Raw genomic sequence first — 13,433 nt, 5'->3', positions numbered from 1 at the left:
CTTTATAGCTTTGCATTCGGCCTAGTACAAAATATTTCTTGCAGATTAGGGCCTAATTCGTTTAGCAAAGATATCGTGAAATTTGAAAAATTATTTCGTTCTGGTATACCAGAACGAAATTACAACGCATTGTCCATGGAGCAGTGTAATACACATAGGCCTAATCATGCATAACTCGCAAACGCAAAATCGGAATCAACTGATATTTTGGGAATAGGCTTTTTCATAAAAAGAGGGTGCTAGGAATTTTAGGATCACGAAATACTCCTTGTGAAATCGATTTCACAAGGTGTCCGAATTAAATTCAATTAGGCCTACAGTACTGCTCGGAACAAGTTTTAATGCTAGTTTTGGCGTTGAAATCGGTGGTGTCGCTTTTCAACATTTTTAAGAATCGATAAAGTTAACCAAAAATGAAGCTTAAATTAAAATTAAAATTCAGTCTTTAATTAATACAGGGATGACGTAAAAAAGTGAAAAATATTGTCACGTGTGGTAGAAAACGCGTGAAAAAAAAATGGGATTTTTTTTCGTGCTTTTCAATGGAGAAGTTATTTGGTGGTCTACGCCCTGAAGTCAGATAATGAAAATGACATCATCGGCGGAATTCCCCGGAAGTGTGGGCAGGGAAATGTTATTATTGTTTTCACTGCACCGAGCGTACAGACATTTACAAAAATCTCTGGTTTACATGATTTATGACTACTCTGACTGAGCCCGGACTGTGAGTTCAAACTTGTTCTGAGAAAAATAACGTAATCAACAGGACATTGCAAAAGTTATCAGAAGTTTTTGATTAATCTTGTTGTGAATTGTGTCAAAAGAACTCTAAAACAAGGTGCCACGATGGAAGGCACGCATAATTGCATTTTAAGCTTACCTCTGCATCATGGATGCCTTAAGGATGGGTGCAGCTGCAGGAAGTTGTTACTGCTGGTGTTCACAATTTTATCTATTATTTCGAATGTAGGGGGTGTCGGAACGACAACTGCATCATCCAATATAACAGGTAAAGTCACCAGTACAATCAATATTGGTATGGACCTGGGTGAATTCAAATTTGCCATCAAACTGCATCATGTAGGTATCCCAGGCATACCTACTGCATCATCATCAAATTAAAAGCCCCTGGAGAAAGCCAAAACAGAAAAGTAGTGAAAACCGTTTTGTCATAGGGCTTTCCGGAGCAAAGATGTATCTTGTCAAAGTTTGACTTTCATCAAAAATGTTCAGCCAACATTTTTATGCATCGATTAAAAAATAAAACAGCATACATATATATGTTAAAGGTCCGTAACCCGATCGACAGCATCATCCCCGATTTTTTTCATTGTTGATGAGGTTTTGGTATCACATAATAGATACTATTTTTCTCATTACTATCCTGAAATTTGACGCCCAAGTCGATGTATTTCCGGAGAAATCATGAATCACAGCGGTTTTTACAGGTATACCAGTTTGTAAACAATGGTAAATACTTTGGAATTCTGGGAGGGAATTATGAACGAAATATCAGTCACCGCAAGACGGTGCGCCGTATATAGTTATGAAAACGGCGACGGTAAGCGTGGTGGGCTAAATAGCTCAATTGACTAGCGCGTTTGTTTTTTACCCGAGAGGTACCCGGTTCAAAACCCGGTCTCAGAAGGGTTTTTTTCCTCTCCATTTTACCCAAACTTTTTTATATTCATTTGAAATGTACATATTGCAAGGGGAAATATATTTTGTTTCCTTTTTTTTTTTGAAACGGTACGAAAAAAAAACATTTTCCGTTCAATACGGGCCGGGCATTGTACAGCATGTCAGCATTCGTCATTGCCTGCCCAGAATGCAATTCACGTATACCAAGGTATTGGATTGCAAATTTGGCTATTTATTCACATTTACGCTGAAAATGCTCTCGTTTTTCACAAAGCAGCATAAAGGAGGCGATATTTGATATTATTATGCAATTTTAAAGACAATCCATATCCAAAACCAATAGGGTTACCCCCCTTTAATAGTCTCGATCATGTATTATGAGACTACATATGGGACATATGGCATATTATTTTTTACATGACAGCTATGACACTACAAATTGCTGTGGTTAAAGGGCCAATCATAACACACTTTTTGAAAGATGAATTTCTTTTCTGGTCTTTTTCATTTGCATAGCAGGCATCAAAAACCAAACGGTGCCATTATTTTTTACTTTACCCATACATTGTATGTGACATGATCAAGGGGAATGAGTCACATGTCGACCCTGGTCGAAAATGAGTTTTACAAATGTTTATAAAAAAGACATTCAGAGCTTTCAGAAACTGAAAACTTCATGATGATACAATTTTTCTTTGTGAAGTTATAATGTCAATTTATCAATTGCTGAAAACAATAGGAAACAAAAGAATTTTAACACTTCCTTTGCCAATATCTCAAAATCAATGTATTGTTAGCGACATCCGACTCATTTCCCTTGACCGTGTCACATATAGTCTCATAATACATGATTGAGACTACATAGATGTATGCTGTTTTATTTTTTAATTGATGCATTAAATGTTGGCTGAACATTTTACTGTGTACATAATACTGATATCAGTAGGAGTGCTCCCAGATTTCAGCACATCACATCAAAGCTCCCATTGGGCGCCCCATCCTGGGTTTTTATTGATTCTGTTAACATCTTGAATGTGTTTTGAGACAACCTAAAATAACACACACAAAAACCAGGGAAGAGCAACAAATAGGGAAGGGGGAAAAGGGGGGAAGGAGAGAAAAAAAGGGGAAAGGAGAAGAGAAAACAAGGGAAAGAAAGAGGGAAGAAGAGAAGGGGAAGGGGGAGGAAGAAGAGAAAAGGAAAGAAAAAGAGGGAATAAATGAAAAGAAAAGAAAAAGGGAATGAATGAATGAATGAATGAATGAATGAATGAAAGGGGAAAGAAGAAAAGAAAGATTTAAACTTAGGCCTACTGTGTAATTTTTTCATTTTTACCTAAAAACTACATAGGCCTAATAGACTAGTGTTCACCATATTGTATAAATTTTAGTTTTAATTTTTGCACATTATTTAAAAAGGAAAGTAAAAGGAAAGTTTTATTTCAAACTCTAATCGTGACCCGCAGGTCAAATTGCTAGAATTGTACATCAAACACACACAAACAGACACAATGCAATTTTGCAGGCAGCAGCTTAATCAGCGCCAATATTGCAACATTGAAACATACAACCACACAAACATCCAATCCAACCCAACCACATTCCCCAAGTAGGCAATGAGGATAAAGTGCCTTGCCCAAGGACACAACACGTTGGCACGAAAGGGGCTCGAACTCACAACCTATGTATTATGAGTCGGGCGCCTTATCCACTCGGCCACACGTGCTCCCACGTTTTAACACTTCCGTTGCCAATATATATCATAAAATCAATGTTAGCAACATCCGAATCATTTCCCTTGACCGTGTCACATATGTAGTCTCATAATACATGATTGAGACTACATACATGTATGTATGCTGTTTTATTTTTTAATTTATTTAGGATGTTAATATAATGAAAATCTAAAATCAAGGATAACTAAATTGTACAAACTTTAGTTCAGCTTCACACAAATCTATTTTATTGTGAAATTTGTATTCTGAAAAACACTGATTTTTTAGCTTCTAATATGCCAAAAACCAGGAGCTTCCGGTGGCCCCTTGACCCCATCCATTTTGATCAGAAATTGGGAATTTTTAAATCTGCCCCGGAAGATCAGATCTGGTTCCGGGGTCTGGTTACGTCACTGGTGCAATGGCAAATATGCTAGCTTCTAGTCTGCAATCAATCTTAGATTACATTTTGCATGGTATGTAGTATGTACTGCATTGAAGACAGTTTCACATTCAGTCAAAACCTGTCCCAATAATTATTGTCAGAACTATTTTGACACTCATTTAACAATTGCTTCTCTTACATGTATTTCTCTTTCAGAAGTACGTCTCGTCAACTCACCCAGGACTGAAACTGAATATGGCTATGAAGTGCACGAGTATGCTGGGATAATTCAGATTTACGATAAGATCGAAAAACAATGGGGTCCTATGTGTGGACGTGACATAGGTCCTGAAGAAGCAGAGGTCATATGCAAACAACTGGGCTATTCGGATGGTTACGATAAGTACTATTCAGACGGCCAGGACAAGTATGGTTCGTTAGATAATCCCTATAATGGATACGTGTTTGTAGGTTTGTCTTGTGAGGGTACGGAGACAAATATCGAGGAGTGCAGTTATGAAGATCGCCGTGGAACATCTGGGCAGTGTGGCAATAAGAATCAGGAGTATGGTGCAGTCAGATGTAATGATGGAGAAAGTGACGGTAAGGGAACAAACCAAAAGATCAATGACGTCCTATAAACGAAACTAGTTTCGTTTCGGGGGAGGGGGTAAAAATACTTGATTACGTTTGTACAAAAACATCGGTCTGAAGAATGTGTCATTATTATTATTATGTCAACATTTTCAACATTTCATTATTATGTTTCTGGCAGGGAGGGAGGGGGTCGGCTGAGAAACAAAACTAGTTATTTTTATAGGACGTCATCGATCTTTTGGTTTGTTCCCTAAGTACCAGTAAATATGTTGAGCGTCTTTTTGAGGTCAATGCAAAATCTAAGTATGTGATGCACAACTTCAGCCCGAAATGCAGTGGCGTAACTAGCAGGGGGGAAGGAGGCCTCCCCCCGATTTGAACCCTTACCTCCTGCTTTCCCCCACCCCCTCAAATGAAAAAGGTAAAGTAGGCCTACTTCTGAGAGTTATTAATTAACCTCATATTTGGCCATTTTAACCTTTTAACCATAAATTTTTGCGCACTTCACGTGCATTTATTCCACATATATATACCATATGTCACCAGTTTAGCTTCAATATGCCAAAGCGCGCATTTGTACATAAACTTCTTTTGTCGCCAAAAGGTGCTGCATTCAATATACTTCAGTACAGTTATTCCAACCCCATCCCCCCATGTCAAAAATAAATCTACGCCACTGTTCTGGGGACACATTCCAAGCAGATCCCAAGACTCCTCATACCCCCGTGTCACCCATCTGGGGGTAAATTTCTGAGCGGCCCGCCAAAAATCACTAGCCCCCCTCTCGGCCTGCCAAAAATCGCTTGCTCTCCCCTCTTGGCCCGCCAAAAATCTTTTGCCCCCCCTTGCACATGCCAAATTTTTAGGATCCCAATTTTTAAACTGTAAATGCTCTAGATATATGTTGTGAGTGCAGCAGGAAAATTTGCATATTAAAGCGTTTCCTTACTGTTTTCCTGAGCCTTTTTAGAGTGTTTTACTTAAAAGGTGCCTGTGCCCCATGAATGTGTGCCAAAAATAAACCCATCCCCCCCTTTTAAACTCGCCAAAAATTCCCCCCATTTTACCCTCCCCATGGCTCATAATTATTGCACAGCCCATTATTCAGACCACTCTGTAAAAGTTACTGATTTTATTGAGCAGCTTTTCAAAAAAAAATCTCGTAATAATCTAGTGTCTTTACATATTTTATGTTACAGGTTTCAAGTTTGAATATTTATTATTTATCGCTGTCGGAATTGCATTTATCTCAATGGTAGCCTTCGTACGTCGTAACTGCCGTAATTGCTGCGACAGGGGATTCAGCAGTACAACAACTCGTACCAATGATCAAGCACTGGAAAACAATGTAACATCATCTCCTCCACCTCCTGCTCCATCACACGGCAACTATCAACAAGTCCCTGATGCTGATCTACCTCCACAGTATGATAAGTGTGTACCCTCTGCAGATGGACAAGGACCAAACCCCTATCCGCCACCGGGGACCGCACCTTACCCTCCACAAGATGGTGCACCGTATCTGCCACCTCAAGGTGGAGTTGCACCTGGTGCCCCTCAGGGTGGTGGCACCCCATACCCGGCAGCACCCCCGTCTACAAATCCAGCTTACCCACCCTCAGGTGATCCTGCATTTCCGCCTGCAGATTATACACCAAATGATGAGCCCCCAGCAAGTCCACCACCATCATATGATGCTCTATAGTGGTAGTGGTGGTGGTGGTACTGATTTGTAATAGCAATGGGCTACATGGATGTAAAAAATACTTTTTTGTGTGTTATTTTTCTTAGGGCTAAGTTTTTTGTGTTCTATTTGACCTATCTCACCATCAAATGACAAAATTTTCAACCTGGGGTCCAAGAAAAAAGTGCAAGGCAAAAATCCAAGATAGCCAGTGGCCACTTATTTTCTCTCGGAAATCACATTTTGAGCCTTAGCTTTGTCATTTTATGGTCTTTTTTTATTGTAGTGTCTAACCCTATGATTTGGGAGTCAAGCGATCTGCATCTATATGCCATATCATACATGTAACTACCTCAATACAAATACACAACAAAATATTATGAGATAAAATTTTTAATGTTTAACACATTGCAAGGCTGTGGTTACAGACGCATAAAATGTAATAATGCACAATAAAGATTATCAACATATTGATCATATTGAAAATTGAATACTGAATGTTGATGATTTATTGTTATTTTTTTTGTATTTGTATTATTATTTGTATTATTATATTATGTTACCATTAACATCAATATTATAATATCATATCAATATACTGCTATACGAATGCATATCCCCGGGCCTCAAGGAAGAACAGATGATTAATTGTGTTTTCAACTGATTGAGTGTCCCAGGTTAAAGAAGAAATAAAACAAACAAACAAACAAACAAATATCCCTTTTTGAACTCATTCTAATAAATAACACATTTTGGTTTTGTGAAATCACTTCATCTTGCAATTGAAATTCCAAATCTGCCAGCACATAAGCCTTCATGGCTAATAAACGTTTTCATCAAACCTGATTTTTAATCAATTAACCCTGGTATCATATATCTCGAGAGCAAGCATCAACATCATGGTCAATAAACAGCTAAATGAATAACCTGGGAAACGTTAAAAGAATATGGCTGAAATAATATTATCAAACTGTGTGACAGAATGACTTCCAAATATATTTTGAGCTGCCTGTAGTATTTAGATGAAATATAGCAAAATGACAATTAAACAAAAGCAAAAATAACATGACGTAAAATACTTGAATCCAAAAAAATAAGTGTGATATGTACTTCTCAGGAATAGTGATGTTTATGGGCAGATAAATGCATTACAGTGTCAATAAAAATTAATAATATACTATTGCAATAAAAACAATAATGTTAGAGGAAAGAATGAATATGCTAATTAATAATTTTATGCAAATTTGGATGACGGGCTACCTGACAGGTTGGCGTCCAAATTTGGGATATGTTTGCTTTAAATTAAGGTGGTACTACACAAAATTGATAAATTTGTGACTATTTTTGCATTTTTCTCAAAAAATAATAACACACTGGTAATAAAAGTTATGTATATTAAGGAATCCAGTTACTACACTGGAATTTCAGTGATTCAAGACAAATGGTACGTTATTTATGATAAGAAAAGAGGTACAGATAGAATACCTCATTTCTTAACATATATAATGAACCACTTGTCTTGAATCACTGAAATTTTAGTGAAGTAATTGGATTCCTTGCCCCTATATATATATATAACCTTTGTTACCAGTGTGTAGTTATTTTGTGAGAAAAATGCAAAATTAGTCACAAAATTTATCAGGGGTGTAGTACCACCTTAACATATCATTGCTTTCTATTGCTTTAAGAGTGATAATATTAAATTATTAATCTTGAATTGTAAATTATTGTGATGTGTATGAAACATATAGCTGTAGATCCTTGTTGGATGGAGGAATAAAGCCCCCCCCCCCCCATTTTCAACAAAGGGTGGTCCATACATCCCCAATGTTACGCAAATGCTTCACATGGACTTGGATCAATATTGGGCCCTTTGATATTCATAATTTTTGTTATAAATTTCTTGCCAGATTAAATTTGTAAGTGTGTAATATATGCAGATGATAATGATAACTCTAATATAGCCATTTCAACCATCTTGGGATATTTTTCCAACAAATACAGACTGCCGATTAATCATCTGTACCTCGTCTTTAGCGTGATATGCATTGCCCTGATAGCCTGAATTTGTTGGAAAAGTATTCCATGATGGGTTGAATCTGCTAGAGTTACTTCACCAGATCCAACAATATTAACAAACTAATCTCAAGAGTAACCTTGATATGTTAGCCTGCTGGTGTAAGTCTGACAAACTCTTTCAGAAGACTAAGATCATGCTATTTGGCTCTACATGTAGACAGAAATTAAGTAAATTTAAGGACATGTATCTTTTTCCTATGGAAATGAGACAATAGAAATTGTAAATAAATACAAATATTTAGGTGATCCAAATTTATCTTGGAGTGAACATGTATATTATATGTCATCCAATGTATCAGTGTAATTGGTAGAGTCAAGAATTATCTTTCACCTAGTACTGTAAACATGCTTGCTAAAATTCTAGTTGTCCCTCATTTTGACAACTGTAGTAGCTTGTTGTTCTGTATGGAATATTTTCAATGCTTATTATCATCATGAGCTCCAGGTCTTGCAAAACAAGCTTGCTCGTATGCTTCTCCATGCTGACATCAGAACTCCAATTGACAAAATGATGGAAGACCTGAATTGGGTAAAACTAAATTGTAGATGGGATAATCAATCACTGATTGTTTCTGTTAAGTGTGTAAAACAAATAGCTCCATCCTAACTTTCATCTATTTTTACTTTTACATACCTGATTCATGACAAATGTACTGGAAGTCAAACTCATAATGCCCTGATTGTTCCTGTTGTGGAATATTTCTGTTGGAAGAAGAACCTAGCTTCCATCCATTATAGAGCTGCAGTACTGTGGAATAATCTTCCACTGAAATTTTGTTCAAATTCATGGCCATGAGTATTGAGTATGTATAAGTTCAAAAATTCTATTGCTGTTAAATTTTATAAAACTGTATATACAATACTTTTTGTAATTGTTTTTTTATGATATTAATGATAAAATTATGCATTTCTTATAATAATCTTATTCTCATACCTTTATATATAATGTATGTAGTTTATGAAAATATTTTGCCTTATGGGAATAAAACTGTACATATTCTTGGCATCTTTGATAATCATACAGAGCTGTTATAGCCATTACTTTGTCCTGTTGTTTTACACCTCATTGAAACTTGTTGTTGGACAAATGCTCTCATTCCTCGCTACATGTAGGTAGTGCATTTTTGGCTATTTCATTGCCGTCTTATCTTCATATCTCACATTTTTGTTTTTGTAATTATGGTCTGATTTCAAATTTATATTTTTTGATCTGGACCTCTTGGGAGATCAGTACTTTTGTATTGAAAGAGCTTGCTTTGCCAGAATATTTTGACATTTGAGCTTTAAAATGGCACATACACCAGGCACAAAAAGAAACTTGTCAGTTATATTCATCCTTGCTGTTCAATAACTTGAAAATTTTGGATTATTCTGAAATATACATTTTGTTAATTGGACTTTTCTTTCTCCTTTGACACCCTGTTCGTGAACATTGAGCAAGAATTGGCCAAGATATGGGCCTCCAAACTCTCAAACCCCAAAATGAAAAGTTGCAATTTTAACGATTCAATTGTGCCTGTTTCACTGTGTGCTTTATTGATTGGCCCGTGGTGCTTGTGTGCGATACAACGATGCGTTCCCATTGAGTATCGTTGAAAATGCAACTTTTGATTTTGGGGTTTGATGCTTTGGAGGCGCATATCTTGGTCAATTCTTGTTCGTTTTTCACAAACAGGGTGTCAAATGAGAAAGCAAATTCCAATTAACAAAATGTATATTTCAGAATAATCCAAAATTATCAAGTTATTGAACAGCAAGGATGAATATAACTGACAAGTTTCTTTTTGTGCCTGGTGTATTTGCTAGACTTCTCTGTAGTCCACTTGCAGTTATTATCAAATTCCTTTATAAGGGATATGTCTGTTATTTTGGATCATTGGTTCTCAAGTGCCATGATAAGGGACATTCTGTTTCAATCAGTAACCCGGCAAACACAAAATGTTTTACAGAAATCATTTAAGGGATCTGGAATTAGCGTTTTGAGCATGAGAGCACCTCAGACGTATCGAATTGCATTCTGTATACGAAGCATGTCTTTCTGATATCAAATAATATATATAATACAAATTTTATGACAAATTTGATATTTTTCAAATTTTTGATATATAACAGTCCTCAAGTAAATTTTATAAATCTAATGATATATTCTTAAAGTGTATGTAGCTGGGAGGAAAAGCCGACGATCAATTGAAAATTTTGACCTTTCATATTGAAGATATGGATTTTTTCCCCAAAAAGACCTAATTTTTTTTGGTGTTTTTTTGAAAAAAATCCATATCTTCAATATGAAAGGTCAAAATTTTCAATTGATCATCGGCTTTTCATCCCACCTACATACACATTAAGTATAAATCATCAGATTTACAAAGTTTACTTCGAGTACTGTTAAATATCAAAAATATTCATTTTTAATCATTTGCCATAAAATGCGTATTTACATTGCGAATTCAAAAAATCCAAATTATTTGATATCAGAAGGACATTCTTTGTATTCAAAATGCAATTCGATATGTTTGATGTGCTCTAATGTCCCACAATAAAATCCAAACATTCATATCCCACCCCTTAATATAATACATTTTGAATAAACATTTTTGTGTTTGCTTGGAAGTAAACATTTTTATGAATGGGGTTACTTGGGGTATTATAGAATTGGTGCTCAACTTCAAGTTCATAGTAAAATTGTTATTAGCTATTTTGTATTCAATATGTTTAAGAGAAATATCGGTTTGTATGTTTTGTGAACTTTTTGACTCTAACTTTACTGCCTTACAAAGTGTCACAAATGTTGGACCAATGTAACATTAACATTTTACAATTATTCGAAAACAAAAAAGGAAACCTTCGTATGAATGGAGTATTATACAATTGAAGCTCAACTTCAAGTTCAACTGTAAAATTGTAATCGCACGCAGCTGTTTGTACCAAAAAAATATTTTGTATCTATGATATCTCGTAACAATCTTGATTTTATTTATATGTATGAATGAAGTATTTCTTCTCAACTTCATGTTAAACAGTGACTTTATTATTACACTACCTATTATCTTTCATCAATTTAAGAGAAATATCAGTTTGTATGATATTTGTGATCTTTTTGACTCGTACAACTTAGGGGGCTATCGTTTTCTTTGGAAGGGGGGTCCCAAATACACAGGGGTTCATATATTTTTGGAAAGAAAAATAGGGGGGTTATGAAATTTTTGATGACCAAAATGTAGGGAGTTACAAGATGACCACAGATAGTGTGTTTATTTCATTCAAAGTGACTGATATCAATACAAATTTAGCCTGTTTAGGGGGTAAGTGGTATCGGTGGTGGGGGATCATAAAATGTTTGTTGTCAAAATAGGGGGGGTCGCAATTTTATTGACACCGACTTTTTGTAAATTTGGGAGTCCCCCTTCCAAAGAAAATGATAGCCTCAGTTAGCCCGGCCCCCTTAACTTAAGGTGGGTGGCTTTCCCAAATCACAGTGGCTCTCCATAGGTTTCTGTCCTGTATCACTGTCTTGAAATTTTCTACCTCCAATCCTGTGTCTTTCTTGAGGATTTCAATGTAGGTAAGAGTTGTTCTCTCAGGCTTCTTTCTCCAATGCTTTGGTATCAAGCGGACCAATTTGGATGCTGGCTCATCACTCCTAGACCAGTGTCCTACAAAACTTATACTGTCACAAATGTGTAACATTAACGTTTTATAATTTGAGTTTGGGCCTGAGACAATTGATGAAGGCCGGTAGATTTCACACCCTACTCCCCATTCCATAAATATACAGCACTAATTTGTTGAAATTAAACAAATATTATCAATTTCGGCTAAATGAACACAGCATTATTCATTTAGTACTACTAACTTGCAGTAAAAGTTGAATTTCACTGCTGGACAAATTTACGAATTAAGGGCCAAAAAACATTGATATTAATCCATGACATTATAAGGTCTGTCAATTACGAACTGGTCATGCCCAACAGTTACTGGTTTTGGACATTTTGGTGCTGTATAGTCCGGGTGTATAGTTTTGTGATAAAAACTTACCTTAACTGCCTGAGAACTACTGCCTTCTTTATTGACAGCATTTTTTATTGGATAATGATGCAATTATATTTTTCTGAGTGACCAATTAAAAATACAGCTTGTAAATATGTATGATCAATCCTTTTCAGCTCTACCACCATTCTTGCCATGTTGCTGATTGGCTCAATACATCTTTTTCTTGTCAACAAGTAGTACTCATGGGGTTAGGGATAAAGAAATGGGTTGTCTCTGGTCTGCCAGGAGTTTGGAAAACAATGTATATAGTATGTGTTTTTTCACTTGAATGATTTTTCAATTATTTTTGGACTTTGATGATATTTTAGAATAATTTCTTTCAAAACACCAAACAAAAAAACAATACGAAATGAGTAAAACAATATATAGCTGGCTTAATCATGTCATGATATACGCCATGTACTTTTGCATTCTATCTCGTGTTATTTTTTATTAATATTGTTATTAGGCCCCAAAAAAATTCCTGGCTCCACCACGGTTTTTTATTCTTGTATTATTCAAATGGAAAAAATACTGCATTGCGCATTGCAGTTTTTTGTATTTAAAAAATATAAATAAAAAACTGCAATGTGCATTGCACTTTTTATACCTGCTACTGCAAATAAACTTGTTTGTTTTGTGGTTGTTGTTTTTTTTGCCTTACATGCAGTGTTATATTTAATCATAATTATATTAGACTGTATTATGCACTGTGTAATATTCATGGTTATTTATAACATTTAAGATACAAATCAGGAACAATTTATTAGTAAACCAATAAAGGCCTTAGAATCAGTCCCCAGGTATCAGGTACTCTTAAGGGACCATTCACAAACACTTGTTAGGGGGGGGCCTGATGCAAAAAAATCTTATCGCAAACATTTTTCAAGGCCTCCCCCCCCCCCTTTTCAGGTCTCAAAAATTTCAGGGCCCCCCTTTTTGACATGACAATTATGGGTCAACCCCATGGAAAAGCATATAAACTCAATTTTCCCAGGAAAATTTGTGGTCAATTTTTTCAGGGCCCCCCTAGGAGGGTCAAAACTTTTAAGGGCCCCCATTTTGCATCGGGGCCCCCCTAACAAGTGTTTGTGAACGGTCCCTAAGTTTGGTTTGGGCAGGGGGATGATTAGGGATGTGCCTCTGAGGATATGAATTTATACAAAATGATTAAACTCCCATTTTTATACAGGTCTGAGACCAGATTTTTTGGCCAAATTTAAAACAATTTTGCAAAAAATGTACTAAATTTATGATCCAGGTGAAAAGGGAGTATTAAACAAAAAATGAGATCCATATCTGT

The 13,433-nt window shown here is 35.9% G+C and overlaps 1 protein-coding gene across 1 annotated transcript; it reads left to right on the top strand.

Annotated features, from left to right (window-relative positions):
* Positions 1-673: 673 nt before the first annotated feature.
* LOC140135880 (uncharacterized) lies at positions 674-6,358 on the top strand. Its single transcript, XM_072157537.1, has 3 exons — positions 674-1,009; positions 3,958-4,344; positions 5,538-6,358. Exons 1-3 carry the CDS (start codon positions 847-849, stop codon positions 6,041-6,043), a joined length of 1,056 nt encoding a protein of 351 aa, XP_072013638.1. The 5' UTR covers positions 674-846; the 3' UTR covers positions 6,044-6,358.
* The last annotated feature ends 7,075 nt before the right edge of the window (positions 6,359-13,433 follow it).

The sequence above is a fragment of the Amphiura filiformis genome, chromosome 16 (assembly GCF_039555335.1).
Source record: "Amphiura filiformis chromosome 16, Afil_fr2py, whole genome shotgun sequence".
NCBI lineage: Eukaryota > Metazoa > Echinodermata > Ophiuroidea > Amphilepidida > Amphiuridae > Amphiura > Amphiura filiformis.
Note: the sequence above shows the minus strand (reverse complement) of the source record. Positions and strands in the feature narration are given on the sequence as shown.

Coding starts and splice junctions, on each gene's coding strand:
- LOC140135880 (XM_072157537.1), top strand. CDS start 847: ATGGAAGGCACGCATAATTGCATTTTAAGCTTACCTCTGCATCATGGA. Junction 1,010..3,957: donor TGCATCATCCAATATAACAG/GTAAAGTCACCA, acceptor TTTCTCTTTCAG/AAGTACGTCTCGTCAACTCA. Junction 4,345..5,537: donor TAATGATGGAGAAAGTGACG/GTAAGGGAACAA, acceptor TTTATGTTACAG/GTTTCAAGTTTGAATATTTA.